The 17626-nt window shown below is 42.8% G+C and overlaps 1 protein-coding gene across 2 annotated transcripts in view; it reads right to left on the minus strand.

Moving 5' to 3' along the window:
* The window catches only part of kcnip2 (Kv channel interacting protein 2), a 139325-nt gene that overhangs the window by 12973 nt on the left and 108726 nt on the right, over window positions 1-17626 (minus strand). Inside the window, exon 2 of one of the 2 annotated variants that reach the window (XM_061231158.1) lies at window positions 923-1047. The exons of the other annotated variant lie outside the window; for it this stretch is intronic. Within the exon in view, the coding sequence (XP_061087142.1) occupies window positions 923-1047 (125 nt within the window). The remainder of the gene's footprint in view (window positions 1-922; window positions 1048-17626) is intronic. 2 annotated transcript variants of the gene reach the window in all.

Here is a 17626-nt window from a genome sequence, read left to right on the forward strand (position 1 = left end):
TAGGGGGACTATGTATAAAAGGAATGTAATTCCAACACGGTTCACCCAATATGGATGTATATACCCTCAAATTAGAGGTGAGAGTCTGCACTTTAACCTCATATTCATTGTTTCATTTAACATCCGATGAGTACAGAGCCAAATGAACAGAACTCTTAATGAATGACTTTTTTGACACAAGCAATTTGTTCACGTCATACATACATGTGCAACATGGCTGTTTGTAATCTGCAGTCATTGTGATTTCCATTTCCAAAATGTATTTCAATTACATGTTTGAAGCGAAGCATTATGAGACTTGCAGTCACGTATAGCCCAAATCTTTTGTGCAAAGTTTCAAACTTAAGATTGACCATATTGCCTTCCTTAAATGAAACAGATTGTGTGTTACCTGTCACTGCAGCCAGTTAGCCCCTTCCAGGTCCCAAGAAGATGAGGGGATAAGGAAGGAAGGAAGGATGCATTTCAATGCATTTTTCAATGCAGCCAGATCATTTTCATTCATTAGACTTATTGAACGGAGGCACTACTGAAAGCAGAAGTCCATAGCCAGACTCTGGAAGTCCTATAAGCATCAGGGAAATGTTGAGTTTTGTTTTAGCCGTTAAAGGTTCATTGTCCAAACTGAACACTGTTCAGTCTAATCACAGATTCTCCAAACAGACCAAATATTCAGCTCTGCAGTCTTAAAATTAAAATATCTGTCTGTCTACTGCTGAAGCAGAACATTTTCACGGAATACTCTTGAGAGAGCACGATAAAGGAGAGTTGTGGTGATGGATGTCTCCTTGAACACATCTATTAACTTATAATGCGGTACATAAATGACACTATAGTATTAGAAGCATTTACAAAGTCTATCTAAAGAGCTCTCTGTGGCGTAGCTCTCTGGCCTTGTGAGACAGGAAAGGGGAAGACAGACGTATGATGAAGCAGAGAGGCACTTGCATTGACTGACTGAGGGGGCAGTGCTGGGCCGGCAGCAGGGAAGCAGTTTGAGGAACCTCTGCTTTATGGTTTTTTTACTTTGGCTGGAAGGAGGATGACCTGTAAGTCACCAACCACAGTTAGTCACACACATGCTTGCCTGCACACACGCACACGTATGCGTGCACGCACGCACGCACACACACACGCACATGCTCACGCACACGCACACGCACTGCACTCTCACATACAAGCTCGCCTGCATAGACACACACATACACTCGCTCATGCACACGCACAAACACACTCATGGTCACTCATGCACACTCAAGCACACACATCACAGACATACAAAAATGCTCGTATACATTTGCACAAACTCATGGACACACACATGTATACGTTGACACATGCTAACACACATCACGTGTAAACACACATGTGCACACCACACATATAGCCACACTGACACACACACACACACAAACAAAAAGAGCACAGACGCATATACAGACGCATGCAGCCAACTAGCATGTACTAAAACACTCAGATAAGCCCTTGCTCAGAGTAGGCTAGCCCCACTGTGCGCTGTGCATGTACCTAGTCAGTTAAAGTGGTGCACATAAGACACTATAATTGGGCTGAAAAAGGCAGTGCACATGGGTGAGTCACAGATGGAATACAGTGTCGACTGTGGCCGGTCGCTCCATAGGGTAATGAGCAATTAGCGACTGTCTCTGCCCTCGCCCTGCCCTCTGCCTCGAGCCCACCTAACAGTGCATGTCTACTCCCCCGAATGGACAGCGTGGTTCACGCATGAACGGGTCTGCGTTTGCAAGCTGTTGGCCATTCGAAATTGGCGTAGGACATGCTCAACCCTATGTTGGGAGCCAAATGTATATAAAAAAAAGAGAAAGGCAGGAGAAAACTTTTAAATTAAATTAAAAGATTATAAATCTTTTTTATTTGTAATTTATTTCACATTTTTTCTCCCAATTTGGTTGCCGATTGTCCCCAAAGGCGCTGTCCTGCTGAGGGCTCCCCCCTCCCTTGGAGCAGCAAGCCAATCATGCTGGGCCATGGGAGCTGGCCAAACTCAGCCTTTGGCAGGACCGGGAATCGTTCTCGGAGTGCAACGGCAACAAACTGAACTGCAACAGCAAGGTTCGCTGCACCTATCCATGATTATGAATCTTAAATATAAATCTTAAATATAACTTATGCACTGCATGACTTGGGTTGGTCAGATGATTGGCAGTCCAGTAAAGCTTGTATCCTGATGGTTTTAGCTTTAGCTTATAAGACAACCCTATATTTGCGTGCATTTAGCCATGTATGGGTTAGTGATGTCTGTGGAATGAGTACATACACATGTGTACATACAGTACATGTACACACACACATACTAATGCACACACCCACCAACATATACAAACACATACACACATTTACACAAACATGTTCACACACACACACACACACACACACACACACACTAATGCACACACCCACCAACATATACAAACACATACACACATTTACACAAACATGTTCACACACACACACACACACACACACATACTAATGCACACACCCACCAACATATACAAACACATACACACATTTACACAAACATGTTCACACACACACACACACACACACACACACATACTAATGCACACACGCACCAACATATACAAACACATACACACATTTACACAAACATGTTCACACACACACAGGCATGGATACACACACATGCACACACCCAAACACAAACACACACACAAAACACACACACACACACAATATTGCACAAGGCACTGAAGCAGAGCAAGTTTTTCTCTCAAAACATGAGCATTTTGCTGACCTGGCTTTCAACATATTTGCCTTTTTATACTTGTGGCTCTACTGTGTAATGCATTAACCCACACACAGTATGTTACTGCATTGCTGGTGGTTTCAGTCTTAAAGCGACAGTGTCAGTTATTGAAGAGGACTGGTTAAGAATGTGACTCACACTCTTACAGAGCAAACTTTCTTCACCTGCTACACCAAAAGATCATTGCACCTGCATATCTGAGTATGAATGGAAATTGCCTACAAAAGTAATTACCAAGTCAATGTCACACATGGGCAGTCTGCAATTGGGTTCAGTCATAATTGATAAAAATAGAAAAAAATATACCCCATTATTTTTTTAAAGGGAGAGAGAAAGGTCTTTTGGACAGATGAGACATACTAGACTTGTTTGCATCCTGCAGTGTAGCCTTTGTAGTTCTGTTTGTTTGTGAAGTGTTCTGCAGACAAAAGTCACTGACACATCCACGCCTGCCTCCTGAGAGTGTTTCTGATCTGTCTTAAAGGTTTTTTCTTCATTATGGTGGGAATTATTTGGTCATCAACTGTAGAGGTCTTTGCAATTACTGATCTGCGTGAGATTACTGAGGCTTGGCCCAAGTCTCAAACTTATTTCTCAGCCTCATAATGGCTTCCTTGACTTCCATTGGCACAACTCTGGTCCTCATGTTGACAAACACAATAACAGACTCCAATGCTAATCAAAAGCCAAGACACAAGACTAGTTAGGCTAGCTCTCTTACACCTGCACTAAGGAGGCAACTGAACACACTTGACTAATCAGAAGCATCTGTAAAGCCATTTGTCCCAAATATTGTGGATAATGCATTAACCCACACACTATGTCACTGCATTGCTGGTGGTTCAAGTATAAAAAATACACCAGGGATGGGACCTCAGAGTGAAGTGCAAAAATCACATTGCAGAAGAGGAGGCAGGACACAATGGAAGGACCGGTTTTGAATTGAGGCACAGGGCTACAGGGTAGGAGGAAATAGATGGGGAAGGATGACACAAACTACTGCGATCGGAGTCTGGCAAAGGCAGCACTGCCACCATGTGCCCGTGAGCTCTGTGGAAGTACCGTTCTCATACTGAAGGACCAGTCATGTGGCATGACCACCGTCACACTGCAGAAATAAGTCTGTCTTAACAAGACTTGTTTTAGTCCTGTAATGTCATATTTAAAATCATATTTTGTTCTCCCCAGTAGAAAATATTACCTTGTTTTAAGTTACGGTTTGCACAACAAGTGAAATTTTCTTACCCCATTTGCAAATTAATCAAACTGTATCACTCCATTGGCAATATGTTTTGTCTTATTTAACAAAAAGTAACATTAATACAATTTTTACCTCAAACGAAGACATTCAATTTTGGTGTCGCTTAACATAAGTGACATTCAATTGAATGAAATAAAATACAATTTTACTAATATTTTCACCGCAACATGTCTGTGTCATACAAGACACTTGTACTATGTCAAAAAACTTGAAACACTTAAGTCACAGGAGGTTAAGTCTAAATGTCAGAATAAAATGCTGGTCGAGATTGACTTATTTTGAGTTTTTTCAGTGCATCATTTGGAATGATCACAGTCATTTGGAATGATCACAGTCATTTGGGGTCACTGTCATTTCAGCAATTGTGTAATTAGTCATAGATTTCTTTACGGTACGTGATCAATGAAAATTACATTTTCAATAGCTCAATTTCAAGGTTTGTATTTACTCGTTTTATAAATAGCATTCTGGAAGTAGTAAATAAATAAACTGAAAGACAGCCATGTAGAGCATCAGGTCACTTCCCTGGGCAGATTCACACGCTCCATACATAGATCCCTTAAGGTGCCTTTGGTATTAAACATGACAGATTTGTAATCAGGTCATGTTAATTAGTCACGTATGACTGAATTAACCTAATTACGGTCTCGCAGCACGTGTCAAGCTAATTACACTACTGGCCCTTCGAAGCGCATTACATGGCTCTCCGCCATCACTAATTAGCCATCCCCACCCTACAGTATGCCCGAAACAATGCCCATTGAAATGGACACATACTGACAGACAATGTGGGGACAGCTTGATGAGCTGTTGCCTGGAGACCCACATATAGTGAAACATTTCAGGAAGGCTGTGGAACGTTCCAGATTCCCAATTCTTTGTGACCAGGGGAACCAAGTTTTTCAATGGCTGTGAAAAGATTATCATGAGAATATTGCCAAATCAGCATTACAACATATTTATTGGTTCAAATAGAAATAATGTTATAGGGATGTTGCAAACTGCCCCAAGCTTCAATTTTTGAAAGACAAAAACATGGCATGTCAATAGACTGTTCCAAATCAAAGTATTGAAAAGAACGATTGGTGGAATATTGCTAACCTCCCAAATAAAATTAACAGAAATGACCATCCACAATTCCAGTAACCAATACTATAAGACAGCTCCCACAATGCTGTGTTGTGACTCAACGACATTTGTGTCAACATGAGCCACGAAACAATATTTACCCAAAATTTTCAGGAATGCTTCGGGAGCCAAACATCATCTTCTGGAGAGGTGTCCATATGTGGAGCAGCTGGGGGAAGCCGAGGCCTGAAGCAGAGACTACACATCCAGCTGCACACTGATGCGCAAAGCCTCTTTCTCATCATCTTGTTTATACACACAGCTGAGAGAGCCAGACCTCGCGGGTCAGAGCCATTCAAATAATATCCCACCCACCAGCTACGCTACAGGCTGGTATTATTAGCAACATGAGCTTCATTACTCCACAAGGTTAATTTCTGATTACAACATGCAGCCTGTTGTTTGTGCCAGTGCTCTTCTCTCATACTTAACCTGCAGCCGTTCAACTCATTTACTTCCTCATATTTACATCACTTACTCCATAACTTTTGGGACAAAGTCATATTGTTTTTTTAGATTTGGCTCAATACTCCATAATTTTAGATTTGTAATTAAACAATATGCATGTGGTGGCAAGGTGCAGAGCTCTTATGAAAGGGTATTTTTAAAATTTTGTTTCACCATGTGCCACAAAGTTCCTCCGCCCTCTCTCTCCATCATTTCCCTCCTGATTTCCTCCAGGCTGTTTGACCAGCTCATACTCAGCTAGACCAGCTCTATGACCAGCTCATACCCAGCTAGATCAGCTCTATGACCAGCTTACCTATGCTGTTTGACCAGCTCATACCCAGCTAGACCAGCTATATGACCTGCTTACCTATGCTGTTTGACCAGCTCATACCCAGCTAGACCAGCTTTATGACCAGCTAGATCAGCTCTATGACCAGCTTACCTATGCTGTTTGACCAGCTCATATCCAGCTAGACCAGCTCTATGACCAGCCTGACCAGCACAATTTTCACGCTGGTCAAGCTTGCATAGCTGGATTTTACAGCATGGCAGTATCTCCATCCATCTCTATTCAACAGCAACCCCTGCCCTTCTATTTACTCCACCCTGCCCCTTCATCAGCTCCACCTCTCCTTGAAAAGTCCGTCATCTCTGCCATTTCCATCAGCCGCCTTCAATTTAACTCCACCCTTGCTCGAATCCTCCACCCTTCCCCTTAGTCTTTGATTAATGTCCTCCTGCTTTTCCCTTCCGCACCATACTTCCACCTCTACTTCCCTGCTTTCATTTCCCCTTTTCCTCTCTCACTCTCTCAGCCCTACCTTTACCTGGGTGGGTGAAGTCGATGAGCCCCAAGAAGTGCAGGAGCTTCAGCGAGCTGCAGATGACCAGCAGGATCCCTACAGTCTGCAAGCCCTCCATCTCCCACTCCTCCCGGAAGAACAGCATCATGGTCCGGCCTCCCGCCCACAGGGGCCGCTGTCCCTGCGGCCGACCTCCTCTCTAGCGACCCGCTCTGTCTCGCTCTCTCTTTCTGGACTCCGCCATCAGGAAACGTAGTGCCCCAATCCTGACCCCTTGGCTGAGTCGATGATCCCAGAGCGATCAAACAGGTTCCTCCTGGAGCAGACTATCTTAGCGCAGAAAACAGGACGCTTCCCTCGCACAACACGCCGCACTGCTCTGTCTGCACAGGACTCACTATTGGAGGTAGTCCCTCGCTCCTTCCTTCATCCATCGGATTTATTTAGTCTCCGCACCCCCTCCCCAACCCTACCCTTATCAGTCTCTGAGTCTCTAAGTGGGTCAGTGGAGTGCCTTCAGAGGAACACCAGGGGGAGAAGGGGTAGGAAGAGGGGCGGGGAGTGGCGGGCTGCCTGTGGGCCAACAGATGTGACACATGACTCTCGGTGCGCCCATCTGCCGTCTGCCAGCGTCCGGCCGACGACCCCGCCCACCCCCCCCTCCGACATTCCCCATCCTCCTCACACACACACACCTGCAGGCAGGCACACAAATACACACTACACACACTCATATGTACATGTCATCATAGGGTTGTTAAATTGTCCCCAAACCCGCACCGCCCCCTCTAGTGATCATCGATTTATGCAAACTTTACACATTACATTACATTACATTATTGGCATTTGGCAGACGCTCTTATCCAGAGCGACGTACAACAAAGTGCATACCCATAACCAGGGATAAGTTCGCTGAAAGACCCTAGAGGTAAGTACAATTTCAACTGCACATCAACACATCTACACTCAGTGAAAATCACAGGAGGTCCGTAGTTTGAGATACTCAAAGCACCCTGTCTGGCACCAACAATCATTCCATGGTCAAAGTCACATAGATCACATTTCTTCCCCATTTCGACATTTGGTCTGAACAACAGCTGAACCTCTTGACCACGTCTGCATGCTTTTATGCATTTAGTTTCTGCCGCATGATTGGCTGATTAAATATTTGCATTATAGGTCAAACCAATAAATTGCTCACTGGGTGTACATAGCCAACTACTAACCATTTTCTATGTTATTCTGGATTGTTTCATCCCCATCTCATCTCTCACTCTCAAATACATGCACACACAGGCACACTAACACATAAACCCGCTATGCAAACATGTACACACGTTCTCACACAGTGCAGCCTGTGCTCCATAGGACAACAGTGAGGGGAAGAATGATGCGTGAAACCACGCCCTCCACACTGCCTGCTGGGACCTCCCTAACCCACTTCCTGTAAGAGAGGCAAGGCCAGGATGAGTGCTTGGGCTCATTCCAATCGCTTATTTTTCTCCACTTGTTTCCTTTCCTTGCTGCTGACCTGGAAATCGATTGGGCTCCGCCATCCTTAAGGATATTCCAACCCCTTAAATGCTCCTTCTAGGAGACAGAAGTAGAAGTTAGGAACTCTCAACCTTTTCCTATCAGTGCATCCTTCGCGGAAGTAAAAAAAAAGCTGACATAAATGATTAACCTGTGCATCCACCTCTCCCCATCTGCCATGCATCTTCCGTGTATGTAACTGCCACGGGTTCAAACGGATGTCAAACAGGAGCAAGGACATTCTATTTGCCTGTGACTTCCCCATCTTTACTTCTTTTTCTCTCATTTTTTCCTATAGGTGTAAGAAAGGGAGAAAAGAAAAGGAAAAAGTGGAGAAAAATAAGGGATTGGAACGAGCCCCCAGATTAGAAGGCTGGCCACTAAAAGGAGAATAAGGTGATGGCAGCAGGGGGTGGGGCCAGCTGTCACTCACTTCAGACGATGAGCATGTGGGAAAGGGTCTGAAGAGCACTGAAGATCTGAGAGGTAACCACTGCAGTGAAGGCTACAGGAAGTTCACATCAGCAGTGACACGTCAGCTGTGTTTTATTGTTGGTTGTTGTTGTCCGTTTATAGTTAATCAAATTGGTCTGCGTTTACAAATGATTAATGTGTTCATGTTTAAAGGTTTAAATGGGTAAGCAATAATACATTAATCAGTGATTTATAATTTGTTTTTTTAACCTGTACCTGATACCTTCCCGTTGTCTTGTTTTTCTCTCTCTTTGTGTCAGTAAAGGAGAGCAATGACAGAATATCACCAACAGAGGGCAGGTTACATGCAACAAACCAAAGCCTAATGTTTGCCATTACGAATTGCACTGAGGGAAGACACAGTACGCACACACCTGAACTCGCAAAGCTAAGAGGGGAGGAGACATAAGGTCTCTTCGGTCCTCAGTGAGAAGCATTGTCTAATTGCACTCCACAGACATGGGTTTATTTAAGCAGCATTCCTGACACAGAAACAGCTTCCTGGGGAATAGCTGCAATACCTGTGAAATTCCAAGAGGGGGCTTCATAGGCCTGTTAGAGAAAGCACTGCTAAAGTAAACATCTACTGTATTTCACCTTTAGAACACCTTTAGGTTTGAATAATTTGTGATTTCTAATTACTAGATGCATACAGGACATAATAATTGATTTATGAATGATGAATGATTTATAATGGGTGTGTGTATGTGTAGACTGTGTTATGGTTACATCTGTATGAGATGGTTTGACTCGGGATTTGGAGCATTCATGGCCAGAGCTTCAGAGACACACACACATTGTACAAACTCACACATGCTCATACACACTTGCATTCTCTCGCTCCCTCTCTGTCTGTCTCTCTCTCCCCCTCTCTCTCTCTCTGTCTCTCTTTCTCACACTCCCACACAGACAAACACACACACAGACACACACTACACTGCACACTCCACACCAGCACACACTCACTTACATGCATTACACAGTCATTGTTTTTTTTTATTGAGGAAATGGGTTTGTTTCTGGGGTAACTGTTTTGTATTTGTTGCTTTGGGAATGCAGACCGTAATGAGAGTGCCTGTATGATATCCATCTTTTTCCCAGTGCCGTGCCACCACTGACAGCCTGCGCCCAACATCCTCACAAAGTCACCAACAGAAATGTAATGCCTACCCCTCATTATACAACCCACCCTCGTTCCATCACCCCCCAATACCTTCTACAGGCTGCAATACAATGCCTATTTAACACACCGGTACATGGTGATGTTAATGTGTTATTATGGACTCATACAGCTAACTACAATACAATAGTGCTAACTAGCACATTAGCATAATGTGTCCTCTAAAACTTATGCGACAAGCAGGATTTGAGTCCGCCTAGGGCGGATTGAGGTGTGATTGGCTTCAACCTTCCAGGGAAAAGTGAGATTCAATCAATCTGTGTTCCTCGGGTTACTGCTGCATCAGCGCCCTCTAGTGGTGCAAAAGGAAGAAAAACATGAAGGTGGTACCAAATCATCTCACTTTGTTATTATTTGTTTGTGACAAGAGCACTTACAAGACATCACTGCAGTTATTACTATTAGTGGTGCATATATCACAGGAAGCAACAGTGTTCTGTTCATTCAGTTTGTTAATTCAGCCATAGTAAATCAACTCAACTGAGATGAAGCATGTGACAGGCATCATGAAAAGGTTGAGTGAATTATTCATTCCATTGACTGTGTGTGGGACAAGTCTGAGACTGAAGCAAGCTTTGCTGCTGTCATCATAAAGTCCCTTCTCCGGACTGCCTGCAGCGCTCTCTCTATCTCTCTCTCTCCCTCCATCCCTCCCCTGTTATTTTCTATATCCCACTTCTGAGAAGACGTCCTCGTCTCACTGATGTCTTTAACTACATTTTAAAAGAAAATGTTTCAATGCTGCGCCGCTTCTGTACCTTGACACATTAGATTTGGAGACTGTCAAGTAAGAAGTAATATTAAATGATATCACTCGGGTGTTTGTTTTGAAATTCTATCCTTGAGTGTGAATGCACTTAAAATAGCATTTAATCATCAGAAAAAGTGTTCACTGCTTATATGAATCATCCATAATGCATGGTAGTTGTACCGAAAATGAGGCACGAGTGTGCCTCAGAGGAATATTGCGAAAGCTAAAGCTATGCTAACGGTACGCCTGCACTGCTAAGATAGTGTTCCTAAGGCCTGAAGTGGTGCTGAAGCTAAGCTGCAACCATTTCAGGGTCCTTCAAACAAACATTTTACGGGTTTTACAGCTCCTGTGCAGTTCATTGAGAAATGTCCTTGGGGTTTTTGAACGGCCGTGAAATTTTGCCGTGTCAGAGAGAATGGACCTCAGAGAAGAAGAAAAACAGAGAAAAAGTTTGATCATTTGCATATTCATGAGTAATGAATATTTTTATTACTTGCGCATGATTGAATGCCTGTAAATTAGCATATTGCCTAGCATGAATTTTAAAACAAAAACAGAGTAAAAAAAATCATTCATCTTATTAACTGAACACTTCTTTTACATTATGTTCTCTATATATCACTGACATATCTGTTTAAGATTATGTTGGGCCCTGTGGCAGGATCAGAGGACAGGTTTTCACGGAAATGAGATTAGAGAAGAGGGTTGGATACACTTAAAGGTGCAAAATCCAGGTTCAGAAAGAAAATGTCCTCCACATTATTTGTTCTAATAATCTGGATTTGTGACGGTAATTAGCACAATTATTCAGTTAGACGTTGAAAACTAATGAGTGAAATCAGCTTTCTGATTTTATGGCTAGAGGAAACAAATGGCAGGACTTTTATTTTCTGACCCCTGGACTATCCACCTCTGAAACCTGCACAACCGTGCAGATGCAATATTTAGTATATATACTGTATGCATATAATAAACTATAAACAACAATGCAAAGTATAATAGTTTGCTCTCAATGGTTCCTATGTCAGGGTCATGCACATTTTGTGTCTTTTACTGATAGCTACAGCCTTGGCTATTCTACCAAACTGAGTAAATAATGAAGGACTTGGGAAAAATAGTCCCTCAGAAATAAGCAAATTACAAATACAAATTTAACAAAAGCTACATTTCATTGCCATTGCAAAATTGCAAAACCCAAATATATACGTCTCAACCAACTGAGGAGTAATTTATTTCAAGGCTTTTTCAAGACCACTGTATTGGTCGGCATCACATTTGTGGTTTCAAAACACTTTATTTTCTACAGTAAATTGGCCATTAGCTATTTGCCATTTAAGCTATTTAAGTGATAAACAAAATCACACATTGCTGCAGCACAGATTCGACATTAAAAGCATTTGTACGGTACTATCACAAGATTATGATATAATATAAATAGCAACTGGACGACTTTGTTGGAAGTATCTATTTTTTGCATCTGATGCTGTTTGAGTCATTTTTCTCTGTGGGTGTCTATGGCCACTCTGAAGAGATAATGATTTCACAGAGGCAATGACAGTACAGAAATAAGACATAACCATTAGCCTGTATCTGTATCAGGCCTGTGCCTTACAGATTGGCATTGTCATTTCGGACCGGGCTGAGATGTGCCAGCCAGCCGACCAGGGACCACCTACATTCAACTCTTGCCCTCGAATCCAAATCCCTGGATAATTAGTGCTACTGATCAGCCAGACAGCCTTCACACCTGACTTGCAGGTAAAGGGAGGGTGGAAAAGCAGCAGTTCTCGGCCCTCGAGGACCGTGCGTTGCTAATCCCTGCCCTACAGTCCCGTCAACGACACCCAGGGGTCCGCGTGAACCTAGGATTTACTGTGTTCTTTAGAGAGACCTATTTATGTGGCATGCTAAAGAAGTTTAACACCGCGTGTGCGATTTTGTACATAAGATGCCTGTGAGGACAGGATTCCTAATTAATTAGGCAGAGGCTTCCGCACAAATCCGACATCTTTGCTGAGAACCAGGAGGCTCGGGCCCAGAACAGCTCTGGCATACTTCTAGAAGCTTCCGTGGGGATGAGTGATTGGTGGGTGGGGGGTGTCGCTGAATGCAGAGGCGCAGCCGGATAGAAGAACCTGAACCCGCTCTTCAGAGAGACAGTATCCTCCCGCTGCGTCGAAACAGACAGGCCCCTCGGCCCGCTGGGAAGCCTGGAGGATCGCCTTCCCTGACCGGACTGCTAATGAAACCAGCCCCGGCATCTACATTCTCCACATTTATCGTTCCACAGCGTCCCTTCTCTCCTTTATTCCCCCTCACGCTCTATCACTTCTCTTTCTTGGTCAGGGGCGGTGATTTGACACACTGCTGGGGGATCTCTCGTGCTGGTAATACAGTCTTGCTCCTGGACCGCATCACTCAGAGCCGTGCAGGGAGGACTTAATTCACTCTCACAGTTCGACCTCTGATGCTTTATACGTGGATTTCTCTTGCGCTTTCTCAGCCCTGGTTCCTTGAAGCCAAATTCAAAATGAGCTGCGCAATACGAAGCCCCACAAACCTAATCAATGGTATTGTAATAATAATCCCATTATATTCCTATTCCAGCTGCCACCATCCCGTGCGAGCCGTAACACAAAGCCTCAATGGGTGAACCGTGAAGCACAGCAGTACCTTTCCTGCCAGGCCCTGGGTGCCAGTGTGCTGTAGTGTTTGGCATACACTGTAAAGAACAGCCTGTAAAATTACAGTACTTTACTGGAAACTATGCCACCAGTAAATTACTGTAAAGGTTACAGTACATCTTCTACAGTATAGACAGGCCAACTGACAACCATGATTTTTCCACATTGTTACTGTTATTACCTACTGTTTGTTCAAAAAATGATTTATATACTTATTCACTGAAAAAGAGTTGCCAGGAAAGTACTGTTATTTTACAGCAATTCTTTACAGTGCACAGAACTAGGAGCCAAAATGTTGCCGGGATATTATGCTGGTACCTACCACTACACCCTTGGGTAAGGTGTTTGAACTGAACTGTCAGTAAAGTGCCTAACTGTCAAACAATCAATTAACCCTCACAAATAATGCTGATGTAACAATCCATTACTGGTGACTGGAACAGTGAGTTTTTGAAAAAAACATTTCAAAGTACCTAAAAACTGTCACAAGGAATGGCAAAAAAGCATATTGTTATGGGGAAGGGCTATGAACTGAATACAGATATATTAAAAGAAATACAATAAGACTTCACATAAAAAGTTCACATACAGAATGCCGATCAATAATTGGCCGTGTAAATGGGCAATGTACACAAGTGAAATAATGTCCAGTAGCCTGCACTTAAGGAGCGAGGTAAAAGTCATAATAAATAGCACACACTCTGCAGGGGAGAGGACTGCAAAAGCAGTGTAGCCGAAAGGGACCCCAGGGGCGGGGCTCGCAAAGACTCACCACCGTCTGGCTTTTTAATTCATTTCAGGGCAGCGTTCAATCCCGCCTATCAGCACAGGCGAGTGGCAGCCATCCTAATTATTCCATTATTTAAACCAATTAGATACCTAATCAGTATTAATCTGTGTGGGCCCTCCCTGGCCTCTTGCAGTGGTGCCGGGGTGTGGCAGAGAAAGCCGCAGTAATGTTTCACACACGCTGCTGATTTTCCATCGCCGAGTTGCTCTGCTACAGAGCATTAAAAGTCTCAGTGCTGGGAAATGCCTACGGAACGGCCCCCTAATGGCAGATGGCAAATAAAAAAGAGCTGTAAAAAACAGCCCGTCCATAATTTATGCCCCAATTTGACGGCTTTAAAGGATTTCTCTTAAATGCTGATACCTACAGCGCGGAGGTACGTTACGTAATGTGCATTTGAATGCAGGGCCCTGCCGACGTTTGATCACTGCGGTACCACAGACTTTATTCAATGTATTTTTGAAATTCAAACAGAACCGAACGCTACACGCAATGAGCACTTTATTAGGTCTTTATTAGATTTATTTTTAAGACTTATTAAGTCTTCTGCTGCTCTAGCCTATCCACTTTGATGTTTCAGAGATGCTCTTCTGCATACTTGGCATTTCTGTCAGCTTTGACAAGTCTGGCTATTCTCCTTTGACATCGCTCATTAACAAGGCAGTTCTGTCTGCAGAACTGCTGCTCACTGGATGTTTTTTGATTATCTATATTAACTATATGAGATGGTTGTGCATGAAAAACCCAGGAGATCAGCGGTTTCTGAGATACCAACAATCATTCCACGGTCAAAGTCACATAAATCAAATGTTTTCCCCATTCTGACCAGCTCCTGACCAGTATCTGTATGCTTGTATGTATTGCACTGCTGCCACACGATTGGCTGATTAGATAACCACATGAATAAAGTGAGTGCTCAGTGAGTGTATAGCTCTTTCTATAAAGAACATGGGGAGATGAGGCAAGTGGGGAATATATAAGCATTGTATTTCATAAACTATCGTATGAAGGAATATTTTAAGAAAACAGCGTTTCTGTGCTTCTGGCCGACCAAGATTGTGGTGTAGTAACCCCCACACATACACACAAGCACTGTGGTACATTCCACACCCTCAAACAGTTCCTACCCAATTCCAAACCCTTTCGAGTAGTGTACCCAGGTTCCACTGGACTTTTACTGGCATGATATCTTATATGAGAGTAACTATGAGAGTAAGCCTACGTACTTCTGAAACATTTCATGTGTGTCCCCTGTAGTGAACATGAATATTTGGTCTCAGGAAACTGTATATTTTATTATGTTTATTATGTATTAACCTACACTACAGTATATGTCATATTCAATAAAAAAAATATATATATATACATTTTTGTATTATTCACTACAACATGTTACCAAGATGTTCTTGTCTGTGGGGTCTCAGGAGGATACAGTGTTAAAAGCTCTGGGAGTGTCCGTGCTTTCCTGAAGAATCCCGGCGGTGGGATCAGAATGCAGCGCCTCTCCCAGACTGCCGCATTGATTGGCGGATTGTCTTTCTTTTGCCTCTTGTTTTTCATTTGTTTTTAAAAGATTTATTTCCTTTGAGTGCCATTTAACTAACTGCAGCCCTGATAGCACAGACATATACAGCCAAAGAAACAGCTGGGAAGACAAACTCGGACATGAAACATTGACTCCGCACGTAAGCCAAATGTGTCTTTACTGAAAGCCAAACATACTTCCGTTTGGATCCTGAGGTTGAGGGTCTTAAAAGAACCAGTGACATATAATATAATTTAACTTAACATGCTCATTTATAGCAAAAGCCCATTAATCCACCCCCCTCTCCCGTAGCCTAATGCGTATGTCTTTAGATTGGAGGAAAGCAACACTGGCACAGGGAGAACATGCAAACTACACACAAGAAGACCCTGGTTGGGCTTCAAACCCAAGACCTTCAGTGCGATCCACTGCACCACCGCAACAGCAGCCACCCAGGGCGATGTGGCTACTGCAGGAGGGTCATTTTATTTGGACGTTTTGTGTGGCCGAGGAGCCCAACATTTTGTGCGGAACGTCACCGTTCTCTGGATCGGGGATCCGGGTTAGATTCCCAAGACAGGCAAAATGAGCTCTTCTATCACTCAGTGCAGTTACTGTGCAGGATTCTGGAACTTATAAAAGGCGTCCAGATTCGTTTCTCATTGATCGAAACTTCATCGTATGTGCCCCGAATGCTAATCGGAGAGAGGTGCGGAGGGAGTCAAGTCTGCAGTCAACATCGCCCCGGCGCAGAGACAGACACTTACTTTTCTTTGTAATTATACGATCAGAATAACGCATTAGCGCCATCAATTATCTCTGGAAGGGAAGGAGAGTGACTGGAATATAAACTGAGGAAAGGAGACAGAGGAACAGACAGAGTCTCTGAGAAGGGTGAGAGGGTGCTCACCGTTCACCGTTCACCTGTAATGATTTAGGCTGGACCTGTCAATCACTCTGCCTCTCATCTCAGAGACGCGCCTCCGGCAGTGTAATTAGATAACGCGCTCCTCATCAGTATGCAAAGGGGCATTAACGGCATCGTGTGAACAGATAAAGACGAAAATATGGCCTCCGGGGGATGGGACAACATTCTACTTCATGTCTAATTATGGAAATTAAATTAATACGGGTTGGGCTGCAGAATTATTGGCACATACAGAAATGATGAAAAAAGGTAGCATATAATAAACAACAAATAATAATATACACGTTACGTTTAAACATATGGGAAATTGGTATATTTTTATTTCAATACATTTACTCTCATATTTAAATGTTTTTTTTTAAGTAATAAATTATTTTCTGAAAAGCATAGTTTTCTTAATTATTGGCACCCCGAACAACTAAACAAAGTGAAATTGTCAGTAGAAATGTTACTTAATTTAGTTAATTTCAGTCTAAAGGAGCTATATTGTATCATTCCATCACATCTGGTTTCACTAGAATATACAAATTGAACAGATTGGTTGCATCTTGAGGTCATCTAGTCTTAAAAATAACCATGTCATGGTACCTCCATACCAACAAACTTTGTTTATTGGTATGGAGGTCAACATGTTTGGCAGCAAAAGCGGAATGCATAGGATGCAAGGTGAAGCAGCTCATACCTACTGTCAAATATGCAGATGGGTCATTGATATTTTGAAGATATTTTGCTGAGTGGTCCAGGGCACTATTTAAGATCAATGGCATAATTAATTCAGCAAAGTAGTATAAATATACACAGTGAGCTCTGGAATTATTGATAGCCTTGATAAATATGCACAAAAAATACTACATATACAATACAGTTATTGACATAAGCTTTACTTTACACATTTTGAAAAATGAAGCTTATGTCAATAACTGTATTATATATTTAGTATTTTCTGGGCGTATTTATCAAGGGTATCAATAATTCTGCATCTCACTGTATATATTTATGCTACCATGCATCAATAAATCCCGAGAAATGAGAGGCATTGTTTATACATTTGCAAAATATGCAGTATCTACAGCTATAAATAAATGCTAATACTGCGATGAGATACTGCTGTGCAGACATTCAGAGAGACACTTTGATGCTGCAGCGGTCGGGATCATAAAGCATCATCTCTCTCGTACAGTAAGGTCGCAGCACGATATTCTGCTTTGTAGGGGCCCAGGTACTAAGACATTCAAACAGAAGCTTGGACTGTGCAGTTTTCTTTACACTCCACAGAAGCAACTTGCGTTTAACCAACCCGCGTTTGA

Source organism: Conger conger, chromosome 2 (assembly GCF_963514075.1).
Source record: "Conger conger chromosome 2, fConCon1.1, whole genome shotgun sequence".
NCBI lineage: Eukaryota > Metazoa > Chordata > Actinopteri > Anguilliformes > Congridae > Conger > Conger conger.